We start from the raw sequence: 27964 nt of genomic DNA, 5'->3' as shown, positions 1-27964 counted from the left end.
CCAAATATATTTACAAGAAGCAAAAACCTTACCATCAACAAAGCACCGAGAGCCACTTGACTAACCGCCAGCTCTTAAAGCAATAAACGTTAAATTATCGTCTTTGAATTAACACAACTATATATAGGTCGTTAAGAATACCCGTAAATAAATAACAAAAAACTAACAAAGTGGACCATCCACAGGGTCTACCCTTTAACCCTCTTATCTCGGCTGACTGCGCTAAAACAAGATTTAACCTTTAAAATTTCATTCGTAAAAAAACCAGATTAGGCCTTCATAAATCCATTAAAAAAAAAAGACTTTATTACCTATTATGCTTACGATGGGTGTCTTAATTTCAGTGAACCTAAGCAGCTATCGGTGGTTCTGAGGTAGAGCGCTCGACTGCCAAGCCGAATGGTCTGGGTTCGAAACCTGGGTGGCGCATTTGTTTTTAATCAATAGAGAAACGCTAAATTAGAATTTCTTCGATGCAATAATTTCAATTTCAATTCTATTTCAATTAAACCAAAATTTCGTACTCTATTAAATACGCTTCCGATAAAGCTGAAGGTCTAATTTTCAATAAGGCGTAACAAGTGTCGGTGGTTCTGTGGTAAAACGTCCGCCTGTCAAGCAGGAGGCCTCGGGTTCAAATCCCGCCCGATGCGATCGCAAATTGATACTAAGACGAATATCGTGTACAACTTTTGGAAACCCTGCCATTGGACGTTGAGAGGTAGCATTAAGAAGAAGTTGGAGAGAAAACGCCCATAAAAACCCAACAGACTCAACAAACACAACAAATTCAACACTCACAACCTACGCATAAACATTACCAAAACGTAATACACCAAACCGTCACGACGGTGAGCGAAAAAACACCATCCAAACCAAACCGCAAATGAATCCGTTAACGCTCACCGTCACACGGTGGTTTTGCCAACCCTTCGAGAAACTGCGAACACTTTGCACCGAAAATGCGAACGCGTTCGCAGGCCTGACAGACAGACCCACAGACCCACAGACAGACACGGTGGTTGTATAACCCCTCCTAGGGGACTTTGTCCCCGCGGAGAGGTAAAAAGCTTCTCCGTCATGTTTTCGTGAAACGAAATTTAAGCAGACGACAAAGCTAGATTACTCCCTCTACACCTCCTTTCGAGGGAGAGTAAAAAGTGTAACTTTAGAGCTCTGGAACAAGCGAACAAAATTCGGGACAGGGTAAATCTTACCCCGAGAACAGGCGAATAAAACGTCTTAGGGTAAAAAGTTTACACTTTTTGTCCCCGGACAAGCGAAAAAAAACCACCTCAAGTTATCAAATTCGGTACGCCCCAGAACTTACAAGGAAACATCCCAATGTGTTTCTCAACGATCGGTTTTTTTTTCAAACTCGGGTGTTAAGTAGATCTTCATGTACCTTGAAAACTTCTAAAGGGAAAAGTTTCAATGGCCAATCGTTTTGCCATGGCAACCAAAAAGGTTTTTCACAACACAAATTTAAACTTCATCTACGTAAAATAGCATTGGAAAATCACGGCTTTGACATTTTAAAAAAATTAAAAAATTAAAATTTTGGCAAAACAATTGGCTAAAATTGATAAAATTAAGTAAAATGGATAAAAATGGGTAAAATCAATAAAATATCGGTCAAATCGTAAGGGTTTAGAATCCGTGTTTTTGCTATGCTATTTAACGTAGAGAAAGTTTAAACTTGAGTTATGAAAAACATTTTTGGTTGCCATGGGAAACTAATGGTTATTGAAACTTTTCCCTTTAGAAGCTTTCAATAATAATAATCAGCTAGGCTAATACCCAAGGCACCACCTTAGGCCTAAGTCATCAAGCGACTTTTAAAGCCATTAATTTAGGTGGCCGGGTAGGAGGGTGGTGACAAGCCCATCAAGCCACGCGAGCCAACCGCTCCCTACACTAACTATAACCGTTAACCTCAACAAGTTTTTATTGGCGGGGAAACCGAAGAGCTCGAGGGAAAACTCTTTCCGTTGGTCAAATAGTTGGTTAGTTTGATGAAGAGAAATACGAGCGTACCCGCGTTTAGGTTTAAAATTCGAAAATAACTAACTTCTGAAATGAAGCCAGTGTTTAAAATAGTTATTTTTATCTTCCTATTCAATAATTCATCATTATTTTCCAGAAGTTAGCGTTATTTACACTTTTGAAAGCATTTCAATTTTCAATAGGCCTTGGTTGGTCCGTTGTAGAGGCTGCCGGCGGACCGTCGGCGATTTTCCGGGCATCCTCCAAATACTAGGAGCAATTCGTGGTCGGTACGTAAAGGCTCAGACTATCATTAAACAATTTACAATTTTACATTAAGTGTGATACTTCCTATTCACCTATGTTTATTATGTTACTTATGATATAGGAAACAATTGACCGATTTCAATTTTTCAAAATGACGTTTTTGCTCGTGACAGAACCTTTACATTGTGAGGTATAGCAGGCTTATTAGCTTGCTTTTATAACCCTAACACGGGCAAAACGAAATTTAGGATCCACCAATAGGTATTTCTATAAAGTAACGTGGCCGTCTTGTTTAAATGTTGCTCTTACGTCATTGTCTCTTACTTTGCCAAGGCTACGAGCGCGCGTTACAGTCGTTAAGAATATACTCTAATAAAGCTGTCTTGTGACGTAAGAGCAACATATTTTTTATCTTTATTTTATTTTATTTTATAGAAACATCTTTTCAATGGCACTTGAAAATTCTTATTTTCCTCGCGGTATTGAAAAGGTTGCCATGGAAACAAAATCTCTTGATCGCTAGGCACGAGCTAAACTATCATCTATCGATCGTAAAAGCAGAAACACGGGAGGAATCAAAATCCACTTCACTGACTTCCGTTTCCCATTTCTGAAGTTGACGCCTTTTTCGTCTTTCATTTGAAAGCAGGAATTCATACCTCTACTTGGAATGCTTATCATGCCGTAACGCGTAGGGTAAGATCACTCTGACGGCTTTGACCCCGCCTACGAGATAAAAAATCCCCCCACGTTGTTGTTTGTTAAATTAACATATTGACGTCAAAAAAACCGTCAGTCACATCGAGACGAAAATCTGCCGCCATAAGCATTCCAAGTAGAGGTATGGATTCCTGTTGAAAGTGATGTAATATTACGTCGTATGCCGTGAAAATACAAATACCCAGTAGCCACACGAATATTTCAAGAGGCGACACTTTCGAGTAAATTTGGTCTTAACCAATTTGTTAAAATGGGAAAACAAAATCACGTGACTGGCATATCACAGCCAACTTCGATTCGGTAACTTGTGTTCATAGTTGGCCGTGCGACGGTAAAGAGAAAATTATTCCTATCAGATACTGCAGACAGCTAATTAACTTCCACCTTTCTAGTACACGATGTTTTGAATAATAATAATAATAATTAGATAATTTAGATGAATAGATCAAAATTTAAACCGCCATTAGCAAAATAAAATTAATAATTGTTGGTATTTCTTAGAATAGATGGCGCTGCAGTTATCCACGAAGTCACGTGAATACCATCTTTTCAGCCACCCTGGACTTTCTAGTTTCACCTATTGCATATCACCAAGGATCCTATATGTTAGAAGGATAGGTAGCCCTGCGGCCAGCCCGTGTTTTCAAAACTCCGGCAGCGCCGTCGATATTAAGAGAGCCTCTAAACTTGTTTCTATTCCTCCATGTTTTGTCCTTGACGGAATCTAAAGACGGATTCTCTATCGCGCATGACCCACCGACGGCGCTGCCATTTTTCGCCCCTCGCCTTATATCCTTCTAACATATAGGATCCTTGATATCACCATGAATGTAGGTATGTCTACATAGAGAGAGTGACTACGACTGTTGAGAAGGTCCCGTGGCCCGTGGGCATCATTGTCGAAGGGGGTAAAGAAGAACGTAAGACGTAGGTTTTAAGGAACCAATGAGATACCTCGCTGATTTGTTTTTAAGGGGGATGGAACTCACCGTTAGAAAACGAAGGGCATTTAAAAATATTATAAATTTCAATCTAAGCATCTAAATGCTCTAAATGTTTGACAGATCAAAAAGTAAAAAATATTTTTAATTACTATACAAGGTCTTACGGATAAGTATGTTAAAAATTCAAGAACGTGTTCTATGGGTCCCAATCAGGGTTGGACATAAGGCACTAGTTACGGCATTTGACTACTAAAATCAATGCTCTGACTACTAAAATTAATCGAAATCTGGGGTCTCACTAGTAAATTTGACTATAGTGAGTTGCAGGCTAAGAAAGACAAAATATATAGTACAGTCGGCGCAAGGATACCTCAGACCATTTCCGGTCAGTCGACCGCGCGAAATTTGAATTTGACCACTTTACGGTCAATTTCAAATTTCGTCATTTTCATCGTATTTTCGCGCCATCTAGGAACCGAAATTGGAATCTATTTTTTGATTTCATGTTGTCATTAATTACTGAATACAGCGGAATTATTTTGCTAAAGAAGGTTCGATAATGACAGCTCCAAATATTTAAAATAGTAGCCCAAGAGGTTCCTATAAAAAGCATGATAAAGGTTTATTTTTAACAAGTAAAGAGAGAAAAATAATTTTAAACGTCTATAGCTCATTAAGACAACGTTACCCCCAAGAAAGCGTGGTAACTATTTTAAAAGAAACTGCCGATTTAACTGGTAAGACGTAGAAATAAATTTACAAAATTAAATAATTATACATACTATTTTAAATTTAAGGATGATAAGAATGCCTTATCTTTTAAATTTGCTCGCCACCACAATTTTGAAATTAAAAATAAAGATTCCAATTTTGGTCTCTAGATGGCGCTAAAAGCCGATGAAAAGAGCAAAATTCGAATTTGACCGTAAAATGGCCAATTTAAAATTTCGCGCGGTGGAATGACCGGAAACGATCTGAGGCATCCTTGCGCCGATTGTACTATATATTTTGTCTTTCTTAGCCTGCAACTGACTATAGTGAAAAATTTACCAAAATATTCATAAATAATGGCGAATATGGCGTATTATAAATTCAGCATTCATCAATCCCATTTTATTTAAAAAAATCACATCATGTAACTCAAGTGATAATAAACTCCTATTTTAATTCTGACGGGTAAAGCAAAATGTTGGTTGTCCTTCTGGTTTTTATACCCCCATCCCCCCCCCCTAATCAGTGACTACTAAAATCAAAAGTAAATAGGGGGAGAAAGTCTATCACTGCCTTCAGATTTTACCTTCCACCATGCTTGACACCCTTTTTAACGAGCTAGTGATCACGTGATATTTCTGACCAATAAGGATAGCGCATTACGCGCGAAGTAGTGCATTTGTGGTATTCCGGTCCGCGCTCAAGATGAAAATTTTGAATTTTATTCCCTGGCAACCATGTCACCGCCTCGCGATTTCAAATAGTCTCTCTGTCAAATGCTGACCATTATTTCCTTCGATAACGGTTGATTTTAATTAATAATTACTATATCAATTGTAAAATAAAAAAAAAGCTCGTAGCTATAGCTATTATTTCAGTTAAACTTGCAAATTGTTAGGCCTTAACATCGTATATTTACCAATTAGTCCCGATCTCTGCTCTTAGATGGCGCCACGCTCTCCACGATTTAAGTGAGCGTTATTCTAGTTAAGGTTTATTTCTTTTCAAAAGTCGCGTTATTTTTTTAAAATGTCGCATTTTAGTTTCTATCATATATCTACTTTATTTAGGAACTAAATTAACCAAAGTATCGAAAGCAAAAGTTTAATGTTCACGTATTTTATAGAGAACTATTTTTCATCGTGGAGGAGTACAATCGATACCTTTGTGTCCCTGTAAAGAGGCGAGGGGGAAGTCATTTCCGAAGCCCAAAAATTTTACCCCTCAAATAAGACGTCGTGCGGTTGGACCCAAGTGCCAGACTTTCTCACCCTATTTACTTTTGCTAAAATAAATAAGGATAGGAGACTCACTGTCGGGTTGACTACTAAAAAAAATATCCTTATGTCCAACCCTGGTCCCAATTGGTAAAAAATATCTAATAAAGATGGGCTCGAAAGTGATTCGTTTTAGAAATATGGGCTTCCAAAAACTAAAAAGTTCATTATTCGCTTTTAGAAGTTAGTATACAAGCTATTTTAAAGAATTGATACTGTTTCAAATAAAGTTAAAAAAATTGTCGTCACGAATCCGTTTAATTATCCGAAGACAAAATTAAAGGAATTAATTTAAATTTCCTAATTGGTCTGTTCAAAAAGTTATAATACATTATATACATAAGTCTAAATGTTTTTAACCCGATGCAAAACACCATGATGAAAACGTTTAAAATTGGAACCATTTCTCTAAATTCATTTGTTTTCGAGATAACCTTGAATGACCTTGAACCATAAGTTAAAGGTCATCCAAGTTTGAAAGTTCTAAAGACCCCCTAAAAGATGAGTATGCCTAGCCCTAGTGATTAGCCCTTCAATCTGGTTTCTGATACATTATTTTTGTCTAAAATCCCTCGACTAGTTATTGGTCAAATTAGGTGGGCCCAAAGCTAATTAGACCTGAAATGTGAAGGGAAACACGTTTCTAATTGGAACCAACTTTGTATCTCTAATGGTCCTCGAGATAAATTTTGAATGCCCTTGAAGACATCGTTCAAGGTCAAGTGAGCCCTGCACGTTTTATATGTCCTGAAAATTTCCAATACTTAGCTAAAACACATTTTGAGTTATTGGCCCACATTTTATACAAGTATAAACAAATAAAAACAATTTAATCTGAGATTTAACACCCCTCTCGTGTTGGGGGAAATTTAACCACGATGGCCACAGATAGTCATTTTCCCCAAGTACAAATAAGTACATTCTCGGTAATATTTAGTAATTTTTGAACTAATCCGTAGTCGGCTTTTGATTGGTCAAATTTGGTCAAATCAAAGTTATTTGATCTAATAATATGGCGATCCACAACTTTCTAATTGGAAACAAATCCGTAAATTCAACGGTTCTCGAGATAGTTTTTGAATGACCTTAAAGACATGGTTCAAGGTCATTAAATTTTACACTAGTAAATGTCCCCCTGCACGAGGAATGTTAGAAATTAGAAATTAAAAAAAAAAAGTTTTTCAGTTATTTATAATTTTTTGTTTTTAGTGGACATCCTGTATATTTTAGGCTATTGCACACAGAACATTTTCTGCCTGTTTTCAAATTTTTCGAGAGATAAACGAGTCTAGATGGCGCTGCGGCGCACCGCGATCGTTAAAGGTAGCGCCTATGATCTAGTGTCTGCTATGGTCCAATTAAGCAATTGCTCCGTGTTACCATGGAGGAAACGCAAAACAGTGGTAAATTATAATAAAATGCAAATATGAACTTTTTATAGCTTCTATTTCATCCATCATACCATTTGATACACGTGATTGCGTACGCTACTGTCTATCAAACGTTAAGAGCGTCTGCTAATACTCCACCTAACCAAAGACGGCGTAGCGGAAGCTTTCGGTATCGATTAGCCAAAGGCTGAAACCACAATTTAAAATGGAAAAAATATTTCCTTCGGAACCTATGCTATCTGGTTGTAAGAAAATAAATTAACGCAAAATACCTTGGCTTTATCAACGCTAATTAAAATAGGAAAATCTATTTTTACAAAAACCAAAATCCATCTTTTTTCAAAGACCTTTCAGGTCTTAAATGGAGTATGAACTTCCTTGTTTATGATGGATCAAGGAATATCATATTTCTGCCAACAGATTTAACAGAAGCTAGGGGTGATTGGCGCCAATAACGTTAAAAATAAGAATAGACCCAAATCATCTAGCGACTTTCAATGCCATTAATTCAGGTGGCCGGGTTATTCTGCGTATTAGGGTGGTAGCAAGCCTTTCAAGCCACAAAGCTCCCTACACTAAATATTATTCCTAAAGACGCTCTTAATCCACCCTTGCTTACAACGTATTCCTAAAACAGTCGCGCTTAATCCGCCATTGCTTACAACGTATTCCTAAAACAGTCGCGCTTAATCCGCCATTGCTTACAACGTATTCTTAAAACAATCGCGCTTAATCCTCCATTGCTTACAACGTATTCCTAAAAAAGTCGCGATTAATCCGCCATTGCTTACAACGTATTCCTAAAACAGTCGCGATTAATCCGCCATTGCTTACAACGTATTCCTAAAACAGTCGCGCTTAATCCGCCATTGCTTACATCGTATTCCTAAAACAGTCGCGCTTAATCCGCCATTGCTTACAACGTATTCCTAAAACAGTCGCGCTTAATCCGCCATTGCTTACAACGTATTCCTAAAACAGTCGCGATTAATCCGCCATTGCTTACAACGTATTCCTAAAACAGTCGCGCTTAATCCGCCATTGCTTACATCGTATTCCTAAAACAGTCGCGCTTAATCCGCCATTGCTTACAACGTATTCCTAAAACAGTCGCGCTTAATCCGCCATTGCTTACAACGTATTCCTAAAACAGTCGCGCTTAATCCGCCATTGCTTACAACGTATTCCTAAAACAGTCGCGATTAATCCGCCATTGCTTACAACGTATTCCTAAAACAGTCGCGATTAATCCGCCATTGCTTACAACGTATTCCTAAAACAGTCGCGATTAATCCGCCATTGCTTACAACGTATTCCTAAAACAGTCGCGCTTAATCCGCCATTGCTTACAACGTATTCCTAAAACAGTCGCGCTTAATCCGCCATTGCTTACAACGTATTCCTAAAACAGTCGCGCTTAATCCGCCATTGCTTACAACGTATTCCTAAAACAGTCGCGCTTAATCCGCCATTGCTTACAACGTATTCCTAAAACAGTCGCGCTTAATCCGCCATTGCTTACAACGTATTCCTAAAACAGTCGCGCTTAATCCGCCATTGCTTACAACGTATTCCTAAAACAGTCGCGCTTAATCCGCCATTGCTTACAACGTATTCCTAAAACAGTCGCGCTTAATCCGCCATTGCTTACAACGTATTCCTAAAACAGTCGCGCTTAATCCGCCATTGCTTACAACGTATTCCTAAAACAGTCGCGATTAATCCGCCATTGCTTACAACGTATTCCTAAAACAGTCGCGCTTAATCCGCCATTGCTTGTGGGAGAGCTTAAATACTGGACCCCGTCCGATTACCGACTGAAAAATAACCGAGGGGTTTGAGGGAACCTGAATTACTTGGAAGAATGAATTAATTTAAAATTAGTAATCTTTACGCTAAGACTAAATTCTTCACCAGTCTGTTTCAAACGGATTTATTTTAAAAAACTAACTGTTTTATTTTTACACGCGCCACGCTAGCGCGTTTCTCGCATTTTTAAAGAATTGGGAATTTATTCGAAAATACTGCTATATGGATTTCACGTTAAAGGGCAGCAGTTAACTTCGCGTTTTTTAATGAAAATAAAGGGACCGTTTCGGTCGGAGGAATTCATAATCTAAGGAATGTTATAGGAACTACTAAAAGACTAAATGTCTACCATTGAAAAAACACATCTACGTCATGAAATTGGATCAAATATTGCAACCTGTGGTCAGGAGATAGGTTCCCCCTTCACACGTACATCTAAAGGGACGCGGGAATTGGCGTCAGGAATACGCTTGTCCCATACTGGACAAAAGGTTCCCCTTAAAAAGAGGGGTGACTCGAGGAGAGGGTGTGAAGGGAGACCACTGAACACAGGCGCGGGCAAAGGAATACATTCTTTCCAGGAACAACACAACAAATAAAAGAAATGTGGTCTACAAATATTTACAATATTTCACACTCCCCCCCTTGAGCTATGCTCAAGACAGGGTTAATCGGTAATTTCTAAATTGTACAATAATTTAATGGCCCTTTTGATTTTGGTCCCATTGGCTAATCTGATCATGCACGATCTTACAATTCTATCACTTGGATTCCTAAATAGTTCGTCAACGACAGCTATCTTCCAACATAAACGGGGCATTCTGGGCTCCTCTACTAAAACTACATCTCCAACCTTAAGTTCAGGGGTTGGATTTGATTTACTTAAATGATGAGCAGTTTTCAGTTCTAACAAGTACTCTTTCTTCCATCTCGTCCAAAGTCTTTCTAACAGAGCTTGTTGATGCTTATATCTTATTCTTATATCTCGTCTAGAATCATGTGGAATGTCCTTTTCATTGAATTTTCTGGATGGCAATACGGTTAATCTACCACCCACAAGAAAATGAGCTGGAGTCAAAGGGGTGGGATCCCCTACTTCTTGCGAAACGAAGGTTATCGGCCTTGAATTTATTATGGCTTCAACTTCGGTTAAAATTGTAGCTAATTCTACATTTGTCAAACTTGCGGGTCCCAAAGTTTGTCTCAAAGCGTTTTTGACGGAGCGCACTAATCTTTCGTAAAAACCGCCGACCCAAGGTGCGCGGTCAACAATAAAACGCAAAGTAATTTTCAGATCAGAAAAGTAATTAACAATTTCGGGACTGCGTTGGTTATCGAAAATTTCTTTCAAATCTACATAAGCTCGTTTAAAAGTCCTTGCATTATCGGAATATATTATGGATGGAATTCCACGACGGGCGGCGAAACGACGAAACGCGAGTAAAAAACATTCGGTGGACATATCTTTCGCGAATTCGAGATGGATGGCGCGGGTGACTGCGCATGTAAATAAAACGATGTAACACTTCTGTCCCTTTTGGTTGTACAGAGGTCCGGCGTAATCCAAACCAGTAACGCTGAATGGAGGCGCGGGAGTGGTTCGGGCTTCGGGAAGAGGAGCCATCTTCGCGGCACACGGCTTGGCGCGGAAACGCCTACACACGATGCAACTGGAAACGACCTTTTTGACAAGTTGGCGTGCGCGTGTAATCCAATAGTTTTCACGTAATTCAACGAGCACGTTATTTACCCCGGCGTGATACAAACGCGTGTGACATTGTTGAACGAGTAGTTCGGAAAATCGGTGATTATTCGGTAGAATCCAGGGATGGGTCTCTTTGTACGTCAGGGAATTGGTTCTTAATCTCCCGCCGACTACAATTAGGCCATTTTCGTCTAATTGAGGGTCTAGAGATAGAATTGATGACTCTCTGTCAATTTCCTTTTTGGCCTGTAGTCTAGTAACTTCGGACGGAAACGCTTCTCTTTGGACCATTTTCACCCAGATTTGCTCGGCGCATTGGATTTCTTCGGCAGTTAAGGGCCCAATATGTTTTCCCTTTTTACAAATTCTGGAAAATCGGATTATGTGAGCCGTTATACGGATGACCTTGGATAGGGAGCTGAATTTTTTGAGATCCAGCAACGGTTCTAGTTTGACATTAGTCACTGTCATGGCTCCTTGTACGGCGAAGCGAACTTCGGCTTTCATCTCCTCTAGGACTTCAGGGGAATACGGCTCGTGATTCGGCTTTATTTCCAACGGAATTTCATTAGTTGGTCCAGATAAATATGGAGGTCCTCGCCACCACTTGGAATTAGTTAGGAGGTCTTCCGCGCTTTTTCCTCTGGTTGGCAAATCTGCCGGATTGTCCTTGGTTGAACAATAATTCCAACTTTTCGGATCTGACAAGGTTTGGATTTCTCGTATCCGATTTGACACGAAAGGTCGCCAGGTAGATGAATTGTCCTTAATCCAGGCTAGGACGATTGTCGAATCCGTCCACATATAAGTGGTTTCAGGTTTGTTTGATAGGGCGCTTAGTAGGTTCTTCGCTAGACGGGCACCCAAGACTGCCCCCATCAGTTCTAGGCGAGGGATTGACATCTTTTTGATAGGTGAAACTCTCGTTTTAGCGGCGATGAGAGTAGCTCCTATTTCTCCGCGGTCAGTTACGTAACGAATATACGCGACCGCTGCAAAACCCTTTTCACTGGCGTCAACGTAACAATGTAATTCTGTGGTAATTTGACTGTTTTCTTGGATTGTGGAGAAATAAAATCGCGGAATTTTCAATTTTCGGAGGCTCGAGATTTCGGAGCACCAGCTGTTGAACGCGGTTGCCAGTTCTCCGGGGAGAGGATCATCCCAGTTGAGTTTATTTTTCTTCCGAGAATCCTCCCACTCCCAGAGTTTCTGATAAAGGAATTTGGCTCGGACTGTGAAGGGAGAAAGGAGGCCTAGTGGATCGTAAATTCTCGCTAGGGATTTCAACACCCATCTCTTCGTCTCCTGTTTTTGTACCAGAAATTCTAACAGGCTACTAATTTCAAAACCCAGGGTATCTTCTTCGTTATTCCAAATTAACCCCAGAACTTTGAGTTTCTCTGGATTTAATAAATTGCTAGATGAATTATCGGACTGAATTTCACGGCTCCACAGATTCCGGAGCTCCGATGAATTAGTATTCCATTTACGGAGATTCATACCAGCCTGACTGATGATCATTTTGCTCTCTTCGGAAATTTTGTACGCTTTCTCTACGCTCTCCGCTCCGGATAATAGATCGTCGACGTACAGTCCTGACGTTAGGGTTCTGCACGTCTCTTCAAACTCGTGTTCGTACTTCTGGATATGATGCTTCAGGGTTGCGTTTAAGAGAAACGGGCTGCAAGTCGCTCCAAACGGGACTCTCGCGATTCGAAATGTTTTTAGTGGAGCCTTCCTCGGGTTGTTGATGTCGGTTGTCCAGAGAAATCGAAGGGCGTCCCTGTCGCTGGGCTCAACGGATATCTGTAGGAATGCTTTCTCAATATCACTGGAGAACGCGACTCGATGTTCTCGGAAGTTGATTAATACGTGGATTATTTCTCGGTTTAAACTCGGACCGGACTCTAGGACATCGTTCAGGGATAAAGCTTTTCCTCTAGGCGACGACCCGTCGAATACGATGCGAACTTTGGTAGTAGCGCTACTCTCTTTCACGACGGCTCGATGAGGAAAATAGTATACGACCTTTGGAGTAGCGGAGAGTTCAACTTCTTCAATTATACCTTCTCGAAGTTGGCTCTTTAGAATGTCATCGTATTCTAAAAGTAGAACTGGATTTGTGGCTAGCTTGTTTAATAAATGGAGGGTTCTTTTCGTAGCCGCGGCTAAATTATCTCCAAGGGCTTCCTTGTTCGGTTTCCATGGCAACGGTACTTCGTACCGTTCTCCGGTGAACCGAACGGTTTGTTTGAAGGCTTCTAAAACGTCGGTGTCGTTGGTGGATTCTAATTCTTCGGGTTTAACACCCATGGTTTCGAGATCCCAAAAGGCGCGTAGTTGACGAGAGACGAGTTCTTCTTCCGAAAGTGTTTCTGCGGAGACGCGCATGACAGTCACGGAATTTACACCAACCACAGGAGGTCCGACGCTTATTTTCGCGGGACCTTGGATGGTCCATCCGAGGACCGTTTCGATCGCAACCGTTGATTTACCGAGACGCTCGTTTTTATCCATTGCAACCGTCCAATAAAAATCGGAACCTATTAAAATATCAATAGCGGCTCCATCTTTAAATTGAGCTTCGGTACCGGAGTAATCGGCCATGACTAGACCTTTACTTCGCATTTTCCGCACTATATCACCACTCGGAACGGAGGTAACTGAGCCGCATATTTGCGGCGTTTCGAAAGCGTTAATGGAGACTGACTTAGTAGGATCGTGGACATTACGTAATACGACGCGTACCCTTCTTCTTTTCGCGTAGACGGGGGTATCACTACCGAAATGATTAATCAAAAGTAGTTCGTTTTCCGAAATCACTTCTAGATTTAGACGTCGTGATTCTTCTTGTTTTATGAAGGATAATTGACTTCCACTGTCGAGTAGGCAGCGAAGCTGCTGGGAATTTTTGCCATCTTGATCTTGGACGAGCGCTAATGCGGTTTGGAGAAGGACAACGTCCGCTCCACTCGATATTGACGAGAGAACGTTGGTGGCTGGCTGCTGTTTAGGAGGTTGAATCCTTGCCTGTTCTCTAGCATCTGAGCTTTTGTCACTCTCTTTGGAATCGCAAAGGGTGAAATGATGCTTTCGCTTACACCATTTACACCGCGTTACTCTGGCGCGACATTCGCTAACTCTGTGGTACTCTCTAAGACAATTAAAACATCGACGTTGGCGCTGGATTATGGCTCGTCTTTCTTCCGGCGTATGCTTGGTACAGTCGGTGGTGAAATGGTTAGTTAGGTTGCAAAACAGACAAAACTTCGGACTCGCGATGACGCTTAAGGCGGAGGCGGACGACGGAAAAGCGTCCTTTTTCTTGTCATCAGGACGTGAATATATACCTTTAGCGTCAAACTGCTGTTTTTTGACCTTGCTGTCCGTTTTTCTAGATCTAGATAGCGCCGCTACTCTTTCTCGACTCGTAACTTCACGTAAAAGGAATTTACATAGATCGTCTACTTTCCATCCCGAGTCTATTTCATGCTCTCTGTTAAACGCTATAGCTATATCTTCCGGTACTAGCTGAATTAGGACTGGTGAGAGCAGCGCGCTATACGCTTCTGTCGCAAGACCTAAATTTTCCAGACTTCGCATTTGAATTTCACAGTGATCATAAAGGTTTCTCAACGCGACGACATCGCTAGATTGTTCAACCGCTGGCATTTTTAATAAATTTTCCATATGAGCGCTAATTATAGATTCTTTACTGCCAAACTGATTTTTAAGAATGTTGATAGCGGTACAGTAATTCAAACTGGTGGTCTGTAAACCAGCGATTGCTCTAGCTGCTTTGCCATCGAGGTAGGAACGCAAATACGTGAACTTAACTGAAGAATCAATTTCCGTTTTATGGATGGCCGTTTCGAAATGATCCCAGAATTCTAGCCATTTTGTGGAATCTCCGTTAAACTTTTTGATTTCTAGTTGAGGCAGTTTCACCATGGGAGCCTGGGAGGGGTGCGATGAACGGTCGTCTTCGGTCTCGTCTTTGTCCGACGAGTTGGCCGATGGCTTGCCTCTGTTCTGAAGAGCTTTCAAAGCATTGAATTTACAGGTGATAATTTTCTCGTGGCACTCCTCAGTTCCCATGACCTCCTCCTCTAATTTGGCGTCGTCAATGGCAGCTTGGATGGGATCGTTCATTAGTAGTAACTTTCTTTCTTTCTCTTTCAGCTGCATTATCCTCTCATCTATGGTATCCAAATTCGGAGTTCTTTTCTTTAATTCATCCTGGATAGTTTTGATGATGTGTGTGGTACCAGTCCGTAGAGTACGACAAATTCTGATTAATTTATCAACGTCCACTGTCTCTGACATGGTGGAATTTCACGTACAGTTCGCAAATTAAATTATCTTAAAATCCGTTCCCGGGTTTCGGCACCAAAAATGTGGGAGAGCTTAAATACTGGACCCCGTCCGATTACCGACTGAAAAATAACCGAGGGGTTTGAGGGAACCTGAATTACTTGGAAGAATGAATTAATTTAAAATTAGTAATCTTTACGCTAAGACTAAATTCTTCACCAGTCTGTTTCAAACAGATTTATTTTAAAAAACTAACTGTTTTATTTTTACACGCGCCACGCTAGCGCGTTTCTCGCATTTTTAAAGAATTGGGAATTTATTCGAAAATACTGCTATATGGATTTCACGTTAAAGGGCAGCAGTTAACTTCGCGTTTTTTAATGAAAATAAAGGGACCGTTTCGGTCGGAGGAATTCATAATCTAAGGAATGTTATAGGAACTACTAAAAGACTAAATGTCTACCATTGAAAAAACACATCTACGTCATGAAATTGGATCAAATATTGCAACCTGTGGTCAGGAGATAGGTTCCCCCTTCACACGTACATCTAAAGGGACGCGGGAATTGGCGTCAGGAATACGCTTGTCCCATACTGGACAAAAGGTTCCCCTTAAAAAGAGGGGTGACTCGAGGAGAGGGTGTGAAGGGAGACCACTGAACACAGGCGCGGGCAAAGGAATACATTCTTTCCAGGAACAACACAACAAATAAAAGAAATGTGGTCTACAAATATTTACAATATTTCACATTGCTTACAACGTATTCCTAAAACAGTCGCGATTAATCCGCCATTGCTTACAACGTATTCCTAAAACAGTCGCGCTTAATCCGCCATTGCTTACAACGTATTCCTAAAACAGTCGCGCTTAATCCGCCATTGCTTACAACGTATTCCTAAAACAGTCGCGCTTAATCCGCCATTGCTTACAACGTATTCCTAAAACAGTCGCGCTTAATCCGCCATTGCTTACAACGTATTCCTAAAACAGTCGCGATTAATCCGCCATTGCTTACAACGTATTCCTAAAACAGTCGCGCTTAATCCGCCATTGCTTACAACGTATTCCTAAAACAGTCGCGATTAATCCGCCATTGCTTACAACGTATTCCTAAAACAGTCGCGCTTAATCCGCCATTGCTTACAACGTATTCCTAAAACAGTCGCGCTTAATCCGCCATTGCTTACAACGTATTCCTAAAACAGTCGCGCTTAATCCGCCATTGCTTACAACGTATTCCTAAAACAGTCGCGCTTAATCCGCCATTGCTTACAACGTATTCCTAAAACAGTCGCGCTTAATCCGCCATTGCTTACAACGTATTCCTAAAACAGTCGCGCTTAATCCGCCATTGCTTACAACGTATTCCTAAAACAGTCGCGCTTAATCCGCCATTGCTTACAACGTATTCCTAAAACAGTCGCGCTTAATCCGCCATTGCTTACAACGTATTCCTAAAACAGTCGCGCTTAATCCGCCATTGCTTACAACGTACTCCTAAAACAGTCGCGCTTAATCCGCCATTGCTTACAACGTATTCCTAAAACAGTCGCGCTTAATCCGCCATTGCTTACAACGTATTCCTAAAACAGTCGCGCTTAATCCGCCATTGCTTACAACGTATTCCTAAAACAGTCGCGCTTAATCCGCCATTGCTTACAACGTATTCCTAAAACAGTCGCGCTTAATCCGCCATTGCTTACAACGTATTCCTAAAACAGTCGCGCTTAATCCGCCAATGCTTACAACGTATTCCTAAAACAGTCGCGCTTAATCCGCCATTGCTTACAACGTATTCCTAAAACAGTCGCGCTTAATCCGCCATTGCTTACAACGTATTCCTAAAACAGTCGCGCTTAATCCGCCATTGCTTACAACGTATCCCTAAAACAGTCGCGCTTAATCCGCCATTGCTTACAACGTATTCCTAAAACAGTCGCGCTTAATCCGCCATTGCTTACAACGTATTCCTAAAACAGTCGCGCTTAATCCGCCATTGCTTACAACGTATTCCTAAAACAGTCGCGCTTAATCCGCCATTGCTTACAACGTATTCCTAAAACAGTCGCGCTTAATCCGCCATTGCTTACAACGTATTCCTAAAACAGTCGCGCTTAATCCGCCATTGCTTACAACGTATTCCTAAAACAGTCGCGCTTAATCCGCCATTGCTTACAACGTATTCCTAAAACAGTCGCGCTTAATCCGCCATTGCTTACAACGTATTCCTAAAACAGTCGCGATTAATCCGCCATTGCTTACAACGTATTCCTAAAACAGTCGCGCTTAATCCGCCATTGCTGACAACGTATTCCTAAAACAGTCGCGCTTAATCCGCCATTGCTGACAACGTATTCCTAAAACAGTCGCGCTTAATCCGCCATTGCTTACAACGTATTCCTAAAACAGTCGCGCTTAATCCGCCATTGCTTACAACGTATTCCTAAAACAGTCGCGCTTAATCCGCCATTGCTTACAACGTATTCCTAAAACAGTCGCGCTTAATCCGCCATTGCTTACAACGTATTCCTAAAACAGTCGCGCTTAATCCGCCATTGCTTACAACGTATTCCTAAAACAGTCGCGCTTAATCCGCCATTGCTTACAACGTATTCCTAAAACAGTCGCGCTTAATCCGCCATTGCTTACAACGTATTCCTAAAACAGCCGCATGTGATAAATACACAACTACTTGGAGTAATCATGAAATCGGTAAATCTCAAATTGCGAAGCATGTTTAAATCAATATAATCGTGCGTTTAATCGATCTAGAATTACAAGTCTCGTTAGCGACATCTAGTGGCTGATCGTTACCCAAATTAAAATGTTAGATTATTTGTATCCGTTTATTTAGGTTCATTTTTGGTCTTCCTTTGGTTATGGGCACTTTCACACTTCGACTAATTAGTAGTAGGATGTTTCGACTCTCCTAAATCGTAAAACACACTTAAAAATGTGTCGCACATTCTGCGCTTGTGCGAAGGTATCAGAAGTATCAGGCATATTTAAAAATAAAACAGGATTAGCATCTACTGTTTTTTAAATATTTCCATATCCTTGTGATACCTTCGCACTTGCGTGGTCACTGTTACGCCTATGTTTCCCGATAGAGGGATCGGAAGAATAATTTTCACGCTTCCTAAAGAAAATTTGTGGCACCCAAACGTCCCTGTATTCATTAGTCATTGTGTTTTTATTGGCCTCCTAGGTTAAAGCACAAATTAAGACTAGCCTGAACTTCATTTTGTTTCATTTATGAATTAAAATTATTTTTTTGCCGAATGAGTTAAGTGTAGGGCTGTGCGAGTAGTGGTTTTAGGCAAGTTGGAAGAAACCACCTATGGACTGTGAGAAGGATGATCAAATACGCGAAAAAGTAGATTAGTCCATAATAAAAGGGGAAAATATAGCTAAATCCTAAACAAATTTGAAGAAATTTAAAAAACTTACTAATTACCAATAGTACTTCGAGCAAACAAAAAACGCGAAACTCGGATCAAATAGATCTTCGAGTAATAATTAAAAATAAATATAGCCAGAAATTCCAACGGTAGACCGGTTTCGTTCTATTTGGAACTCATCAGTACCGTGCGGGAAATCTGGCTGGCGACTGTCAAATACAAAAGAAAAACTAAGCCTAAACATTAAAAATTTCAAAACGCGTTGCATTGGTTTTAGGCAATCGAGCCGCGTATCGAGTATATCAATTGTTACCTCCCTAGGAGGGGTTATACAATCACCGTGTCTGTATGTGGGTCTGTCTGTCAGGCTCCGCACTGCAGTTTCTCGTGTGACGGTGAGCGTTAACGGATTGATTTGCGGTTGGGTTTGGTTTGGATGGGGTTTTTTCGTTAATGTTCACCGTCGCGACAGTTTTAACTCAGTTTGATTGGATATTTCGTTATTGTATTGTTTACGTGTAGGTTGTGAATATTGAGTTCGTGTTGTGATGATTGTGGATGTTTGTATGGGCGTTTTCTCTCCAACTTCTTCAGAATGACTTTGGGACGGACCGAGTGCTGAGAGTTATGCAACCTCTCAACGTCCAATGGCAGGGTTTCCACCAATCGTACACGGTATTCGTCTTAGTATCAAATTGCGATTTAAAGGCGCTGGCCGGGAATTGAACCCGGGTCTGCCTCGTGCAATAGATGTACTCTAACCACTCAGCCACCAACGCTTGTTAATTTACGGTGTTTTTCTAAAAAACAGCTTCGGCGAATGTCCTTTACAAAGTTATAACGTTACGTACTATAATTTATTCTACATCATTTTAAATATTTATTAATTATATTAATCTTATATTTAATTAAATATTTATAAATTATATTAATCTTATATTTAATTAAATATTTATAAATTATATTAATCTTATATTTAATTAAATATTTATAAATTATATTAATCTTATATTTAATTAAATATTTATAAATTAGATTAATCTTATATTTAATTAAATATTTATAAATTATATTAATCTTATATTTAATTAAATATTTATAAATTATATTAATCTTATATTTAATTAAATATTTATAAATTATATTAACTTATATTTAATTAAATAATTTATAAATTATATTAATCTTATATTTATAAATTATATTAATCTTATATTTATAAATTATATTAATCTTATATTTATAAATTATATTAATCTTATATTTATGAATTATATTAATCTTATATTTATAAATTATATTAATCTTATATTTAATTAAATATTTATAAATTATCATAATCTTATATTTAATTAAATATTTATGAAGTATATAATTCTTATATTTCACTAAATATTTTTTTAGTGACGCAGTTTCTCGTGTGACGTCTCAATCGCTACTATTTCCCGAGTAACCTATAAATGACTGGATATTATAAACGTGATGCTTGATAAGTTAATTAAATGGCCTTCTAGAGACGAGTTACATTTGACAATGCCGAACTGTTTCAATAGCGCTTTTGGAAACAAAGTTGCAGTTATTATCGACTGTTTTGAAATCTTCATTGAAAGGCCCTCTTCATTGGACTCTAGAGCTGAGTACATCAGACCAACACATTACATAAGAATATAACATTTTAAATAATTTGTTGCCAGGGGATTTAGTTTTAGCAGATCGTGGCTTCAACATAGCAGAGTCTGTTGGGTTTTTTGTGCGGAAGTTGCAGTTTCAGTTTTTAAAAGAGGGAAAAAACAACTAAGTGTAAAGGAAATAGGAGAAACAAGAAAGATACATGTCGAAAGAGTGATTGGTCATGCTCGAAACCAATTCCGTATTTTGCAATCCACCAATCCAATCGATTACTTGTAGGCAAATAAAATTAGATAAAATAGTAAAAGCTTGTTGTGCTTTTATAAACACCTGCGAGTCTGTGGTTAGATTTGATTAAAAAATATGTATTTTATAATGTCTGTTCATTTGATTTTGTAAATTTATATCCAGTGTTGATTAAAATACAAAATACGCAAATAATAAAAACTATTTATTTTTTCGCACTTCAGTTTTTGGGCCTACCTAGTGGATGTGTCTTTTCAATCACGGCAGTACCAAAATTTGGTAAAAGGTGCTTTACGTATGCCAAAACATTTAAAGTGGAACCAATTAAGTTTACAGTTTTCATTATCACATACGACCATTTTATCGCTTACTCCTTGGCCGCAGTAGCAAAACTTTTCAGTTTCTTGATCATAAACAATTGTAGTATTAACAGGCAACTCTCGGATACAATTGCGAGGAATCTTTGATATATAATACTGGCAAATTAGCACTGGCGGGATGCAGTTGTCAAAAAAACAAGTTGGCAAGCCAAAATATACCTCTCCTCGGAGGAGTTTTTAATTTTCAATGAAGCGTAACGGTATCCGTGGTTTTGCGGTAGAACGCTCACGTATCGTACAGGAGGGCTCGGGTTCGAATCTCAGCCTAAGAAAATATTATACTACACCCAATGGCAAAAAGAGGGCGTTTTTGGAAAAACCTTTTCCCTGATTCTAAGAAACTGCGTACGCAGCGATTACACTTTGCTCCGAAAATGCGAACGCATTCGCAGCTCAGACAGACAGACCCACAGACAGACACGGTGGTTGTATAACCCCTCCTAGGGTACAAAGTCCCCTCGGAGAGGTAAAAAGCATGGCTTGATTGTTGGTTTCAGCCCAAAATGTCAAGTCAGGGGGGATTCTTGGTTCGAATACTGTACCTTACATATCATTATTTGAGCTTGTACTTGATAATAATACGCATATGCGGTATCTAATATTTATTCTTTTGACGTTTCGCAAAACTTTAAAGGTTAGTTTTTGGATACTGCAAATTCTTCAATACTGGTAAATTTGGCTGATTACGGGCATTTTATTTCCAAGACTCCAGATGGGTATTTTGGATTGATAACTCTTAGGTTGTCATGGAGGTTTTCATTGTCTGCCAAATATTTCTTGATCGCTGCTTCTTCATTATCGATTCCGTATTTAGTAGCGCTCGAAACCAAAGTGCCTTCTGGGTGACAAATTGTTTTTAGTAAAGATGGTGACGGATCTGATAACTAAGTTCGACATGCGGCTTTTAATTTGGGAGCTTTTATTCAACCAATACGTTAGGAGATCCAATCGTGACTTTGAGATTGCTCTCTGGTTCCTGAAGGAAGGTTTTATTTGAAAATGGTGGGGGGTGGGAATGTGACGTAGATCCGACACTAATGCCCCCTATGGTCCTAAAATATATTTATTTTCCAGGTTTTGTTATTTAAAATTCAATCTTCGAAAGTTCATCAGCTATAACAAGTCCAAGGGTTTTGAGCTTTTTTAAACGTTAATTTTGGCTTAATTTCAAATTGGACCTTCAACATTAACCAAAATTAAGATATTATTACCTTTTAACTGATTTATTTTGATCCATGAGGGTTTTCGGTCTATTTCAGTTTATTGAAAAGACTGATCGATAATCCATTGAAGTGTCCAAACAAATATAAGAGATCAAATGACTAAGATACGATCGTGACAGCAGCCATGTTTAATAAAATAAAAATATTAAAAATCGTAAATGCGCATGCGTGTACGAGGATCTAAAGCAAACCAATCACGGCGTCCCTTCCCTCTAATAGCGTTTTCCATTTCACTGCTCTCCAGCGCTCAAGATCGATCTGACCAACATTTTATGTTCCATTTGTGTACACTGATCTTGTCCGATCAAGTTTCGCGTGTTCCATTTCCCGCTCTCGGGTGCTCCGAGATCGCCCAAACCCGATTTGCCGATTGCGACCGATCAACGGATCGTGATGGAGATCGGAGCCCATTTTTGCGTGTTCCTTTTCGATTTTCGGGCAAAATGGTAGACCAGACACGAAAATTGAAATTACTAGCAGACGCAAAACCACAAAGCGCGGGAATATGCTAATGGTATGTTCCATTGGCGGTTTTAATCTAGTCGATTGGGGGCGAGATCTATGACATCAGAGATAGATTCGAAGCGAAACTCGAGCAATCAAATAGAAAACGCTATAAAATTTCCTCTAGACCCAGTTTTCGACGGTTACAATATGGATTAAGAAAACTAAGGATGTTCAATAGAGCTAGAAACATTAAAAATACCGGTCCCGAACGCTAGCTCGAGGGTGAAATCGTCAAAACGGATATAATTACTTTTTGACGCGTCACACGTGACCTAGGCTAGAGCGGAGGAGCAGACGAATGTTGAAAAACGGCTACCACGTACTAGAGACGAGTCGGGCTTTTTATGCCCGACCCGGCCCGAGCCCGCTTTGGGCCGGGTCGGGCAGAAATAATTTTTAATTTTTACGGGTCGGGTTGGGTCGGGAAAATTTAATTTTTGAAAATTTCGGGTCGGGCCGGGTCGGGCTAATTTTCAATCGGGTCCGGGTCGGGCCGGGTTTTTTTTATTTTAAAATTAAATGGACCGGGTCGGGCCGGCCAATTTTCAAAAGGGCCGACCCTTACCCGCGACTGCGTACAGAGTAGGGCGTATGAAATGTTTCGGCCCTTCGGGTGTTGTACGAAGAGAGATAGAGGAAGAGAGAGGGGGTGGGAGAGAGATAGACGTAATGAATTCTGCGAGCAGCGCGACTAGCGTCTATTGACTATCATTTTAAGGTCGTCTCAGTCGTCGGATTCGCCTAAACTTCTCTTACGTTTCGTTTTGGTTTAACTTTCGATTTCCCGGCGTTAAATTGCGAATTTGCAAGTCGCGTGTCTCGGCGTACTTTGAAAAAATATAGCTAAAAGAATTCTAGATATTCCCGCGTCACAAACGAGTGACGAATGTGTATTTTCCAGAACGGGACTGACACTTGGTCCTCGATGAACGAATTTAAAAGGTTCAACTCTTTCGCACCTAACTGTTCTTCACAAAAATTGTTTAAATAAATAAATGCCTCTTGTTATATTTTGTATTGCATATCTACATCTACACTATATAAATAAAATTTAAAAAAAAGTTTCATGCTATGGGTTGCGGCGGTTCTACGGGTCTTATCGGCAATTATCTGGTTTTCGGGTCTTGTCGGGTTTCCGGGCCGGGCCGGGCAAAATCGATTTTTAATTTATCGGGTCGGGTCGGGGCGGGTCGGGTCGGGTCGGGCCGGGCAAAAATTATTTTCATTTTTTACGGGTCGGGTTGGGTCGGGCAAAATTTAATTTTAAAAATTTCGGGTCGGGTAGGGTCGGGCAAAATTTTATTTTAATTATTTCGGGTCGGGTCGGATCGGGCAAAATTTTATTTTACGTTTTTCGGGTCGGGTTGGGTCGGGCCGGAAAAAAAAGGACCCGACTCGTCTCTACCACGTACATGATTCAAATTGATTATGTTTTCGAATTATACTTATGAAACATTCGGTTTGTCTTCATCAAACGATGCGAAAGAAATTTCCTATTCAGATTTATCAACGGGTAAGTCTTTCAATTACGAAATTTGCATTCAATTTAGAAATTACATTAAGCCTTGGCTGGGTTGACTCGCCTGTAGTTCTAAAATTAAGAGCGTTATATTTCAACCATGGATGTATAAATGAACTATGTACATGGGTATTTCACTTCTAACTGCCTTAAGGCAATTCTTCTAGGTCGCGATTTTGGTTGAAAGCGAAATTGCCTCCTCCCCCTGCATCGCCGGCACTTAAGAGATGGAGCCACCAAAAAAATGAATATGTCGTCTGCTCTTGGTTCAACGACATCATTCTTAATTTCTAAGATTATATGTTTCTTTTGTTTTAGGTTAGACCGCTTTAGGGATAATTCATTCTCAAAAATTAGTATATTTAAGTTAAATAGTTGATAAAAAAATTTTATTTAACATGGGGAAAAATAAAAACTGCATATATCCCACATGCAAGAGCGATTCTAAGCGTTCGGACAAGCCTCATATGATTGGGGTATCATTTACTCCATTTCCAAATCCAATTTCGAAACCAGTTCAAAAACACATATTTGTGTACGAAACACTTCATTGGAGGAAATGGTCCATCTGAAGAATTTCCAGACCCTGGCCATTCGAATGGGAGTAATATAAAAGCAAAATCGGTGTCACGATGACGTTTGTGTTGAAACGCTTGTTATAAATCATTATTTTTGTAGAATTTTGAATCAGTTTTGAAATCCCTCGCAGAACGGAGTTCTTCATTTATTGCTCCACCACGTAGTTTGAAACAACCAACTGAAACTAATGTAAGAAACAATCAAATTTATACGGATGAAAATGTCTGAAAAAATATAAATTCACATATTTCTTTAGGACATAATTATATCTATTTTGAAACCGAGTATTACAAGCACATCTAAAGCAGTTCATCAACCAAATTTATTAACTAAAGGACACATTAGAATCTGAACAGCTTAACAACCAAACTAACATAACTAATTCACTGAACCCTTATGTCACAGAAGATAGGTCACTGAACCAAAATGAAGATCGAGATAGCAACATGACCATTGAAGATACAATTTCTGGAAATAACTTGACCAATTCCGCAGAAAACACTGAAGAAAACAACCTTTATAAAGATTTATTGGCTTCTCCCAAATGACTGAATCTAATGTACGACAATTGGCTTTCTAACTTAACTAATTCAGAAAACAGAAACGTCCGGTTTTTGAAGATAGATAATCAAAATAATGTGCCTTTACTGTCAATAACAATTAATGAGGATTACGTGGTTGAAGGAAATGTTTTGGGCAATAATTTAACAAACAATAACTTAGTTAAGTGGCCAGAAACTATTGCAAGTGTTACTTGATTGATTGGTCTTTTAATGAACATTAATCTTTTGAAAGTTTGCCAAGGAATTAAAGAGTTGAACTTTATTAACCTCTTAAAGGGTAAAAGTAGGGGTACATACGGTTTCAATGCTATGCGTGACGATAATTGTTTAGGGCTTTCAAATAACAAAACTTCCATATACTGTGCCAAGCTGAAGAATTTCGCATTGAAAACCATTTCTGAAAGCAAGAAGCAAATGAAGCAGAATAAGTGCATGTACAAATCACTCTCTAAAAGAGCTGATAATCCTGTTGAAGAAATCTAAGGCAAATGAAAGGAAAGCAAGAAGGGAGGTCAAATTGCAGCTGAAGAGGGCAAAAAACCATATACATGTAGAGGCAGATGGTGAGCAGTTAGAAGAAGCGGATGAAAATAACTGCATTGAAACTTTATTGAAAAGTACTCTACCAAAAAAAGAGGATCAATCATTTGTTACTTTGTTTTTAAGAGAGCAGCTCCAAGCCATAAAACAAAACGACTCCCGCGGCCGAAGATGGCACCAAATATGTGATACAATTGTGCCTATATCAGTTTCATAAGGCGCCAAATGTCTACAAAGGTTTAGCAAACTCAAAAATATTACAGCTGCCTTCATATAGCACCTTATTCAGACATTCCACCCATAACAGAAAGTTTCCAGGGTTTTCCGATGGTGTTTTCAATCAGTTGAAGGACGATATAAAACCGTGGAAGCTGAAACCGTATCAACAATATTTCACAATTTTTCTGGACGAAATGAAGGTTAAAGAAGAAAAAAGAAAGATACAAAAAAACCGGCTGAATAATGCTACGAATCACATTAATTATCTACAATCAGAGAAGTTTGAAGATAAAAAAAGGTGGCTAGTCACGTGCTAATGTTGATGTTGAAAGGAACTACTACTCAAATATCCCCTCGCACAGTTTGCAACTAATGGACTTACCGGGGATGATTTAAACTCTATTATAGTATGGGAAGCGGTAGCAAGACTTGAGTCTATTTTTTGATTAAAGTTTGAGGTGTTATTGGGGATGGTGCGGCCACCAATAGAAAGTTTTTCAGGTGGCAATGATAGAGCCGACAGTTCCTTTAAAAATTTGCTTTCTTTGCATATTGAACTAAAAATTATTCATTTCTTAAAATCTCACTGCTTAAAAAGGTTTAAAAAAATTTTCATTTAGGAATCAGTTAGGGATTTCATCGTTTTTAATCTAGCTTTGGTTTTGGAATCATCTTTTAGTTTCTTTAGATGTCCATTCCCAATTGTATTTATAAAATATTTTATACAGTGTTCAAAAAGTTTAGGTTTCTCACATTCGGGAATTCAATTTCCACAAAGTTTTTCCCAAGATTTTTCCACAATAGCATTCTTTTTTATTGCAATTTTGGGTTTAGGAACCCTATATTCAATAAAGGATTTGTTGCTAGGTACGACCAGCTTATATATTTGTAAAAATAGCTCGTATACCTCCTGTGTTGGGTAAATTAAACCGCCTCTGTTTTGAACATCAATCCATTTCCTCAGGGGAAAAGCAACATTTTCCTTTGATGAGTGCATATTTGCAAACGCACTCTCGCAAGCTCAAAATTTGTGTTTGCGTCGAGTTCGGGACTACTTATTTTCTTTCAATTTTTTCCATTAGATAGTAGCGGCAATGAGAGTTGAAATAGCTTCTACTTTTACTCTGTGATTGAGACGCGATAGATTTAGGAAACGGATCTTAATTTAATCAGAACAATTGCTTTTAATGAGCGCAACAGGGAGACTACATCCAAATATACAGAATGTCCGTTACAGCCAAAAATTTGGAATGGTTTTGTTCGTTCTAAAAAACTTAAATCTAAGTCTTTTTCTTTCTCAAAGCACGAGACTCGTGCTCGCTCTTTCTTTTAATTTACGAGACGCGAGCTCGAGCTATTCAACAAAACAATATATATATATATATATACTAACGTTTAAACAATATTTCTTTACACTCCCCCCCCCCCATGAACGATTTTATAGAGTTCATTAATTATTTATCTCTAAGGGGTACAACAAATTAATGGATCTTTTCACGAGAGTTCCATTTGGCAATCGAATTTTGCAGGAGCGGATCTTCTTGTCGCAACCTTCAAACACTTCTTCCACTTTCACTAATTTCCATATCTGTCTAGGTTCATTGTCTCCTTTCAGTAAAGCTACGTCTCCCACGTCTATAACGGCATTCGGACTTGTTTCGTTTAGCTGGTGAACGGATTTTAACTGTAAAAGATATTCGGACTTCCATCTTTTCCAGAAATGGTTCAACACTTGTTGGTGATATCTCCATCTCAATAATGTTTGGTCTCGGGTTAAAGTGCCGGCCGTTACCGGCTCGGAATTTGGGGGTAGAGAAGTTAATCGTTTACCGACCAAAAAATGAGCTGGGGTTAATGCTGTAGGTTCCTCATGGTCGCTTCCTTGGTATGTTAGTGGACGTGAATTAATCACGGCTTCCACCTCTGCTAAGACGGTAGTTACTTCTTCGAATCTGAGTAGAGCGCCGTGTAAAACCTTCTTAAGCGCTGACTTGACGCCTCTCACCATTATTTCATAAAACCCGCCCCAC

General features: G+C 39.3%; 2 protein-coding genes across 2 annotated transcripts; both read right to left on the bottom strand.

Moving 5' to 3' along the window:
* Window positions 1-9772: 9772 nt before the first annotated feature.
* On the bottom strand, window positions 9773-15139 carry LOC149959864 (uncharacterized). The gene has a single exon (XM_090167405.1). It carries the CDS (start codon window positions 15137-15139, stop codon window positions 9773-9775), a length of 5367 nt encoding a protein of 1788 aa, XP_090023531.1.
* A 12245-nt stretch (window positions 15140-27384) lies between these two features.
* On the bottom strand, window positions 27385-27942 carry LOC149959863 (uncharacterized). The gene has a single exon (XM_090167404.1). It carries the CDS (start codon window positions 27940-27942, stop codon window positions 27385-27387), a length of 558 nt encoding a protein of 185 aa, XP_090023530.1.
* Between the last annotated feature and the right edge of the window lie 22 nt (window positions 27943-27964).

This window comes from Leiobunum rupestre, chromosome 2, assembly GCF_980474605.1.
Source record: "Leiobunum rupestre chromosome 2, qqLeiRupe1.1.hap1, whole genome shotgun sequence".
Lineage (NCBI taxonomy): Eukaryota > Metazoa > Arthropoda > Arachnida > Opiliones > Sclerosomatidae > Leiobunum > Leiobunum rupestre.
This window is presented reverse-complemented; position numbering and strand designations above follow the sequence as displayed.

Coding starts and splice junctions, on each gene's coding strand:
- LOC149959863 (XM_090167404.1), bottom strand. CDS start 27,942: ATGGTGAGAGGCGTCAAGTCAGCGCTTAAGAAGGTTTTACACGGCGCT.
- LOC149959864 (XM_090167405.1), bottom strand. CDS start 15,139: ATGTCAGAGACAGTGGACGTTGATAAATTAATCAGAATTTGTCGTACT.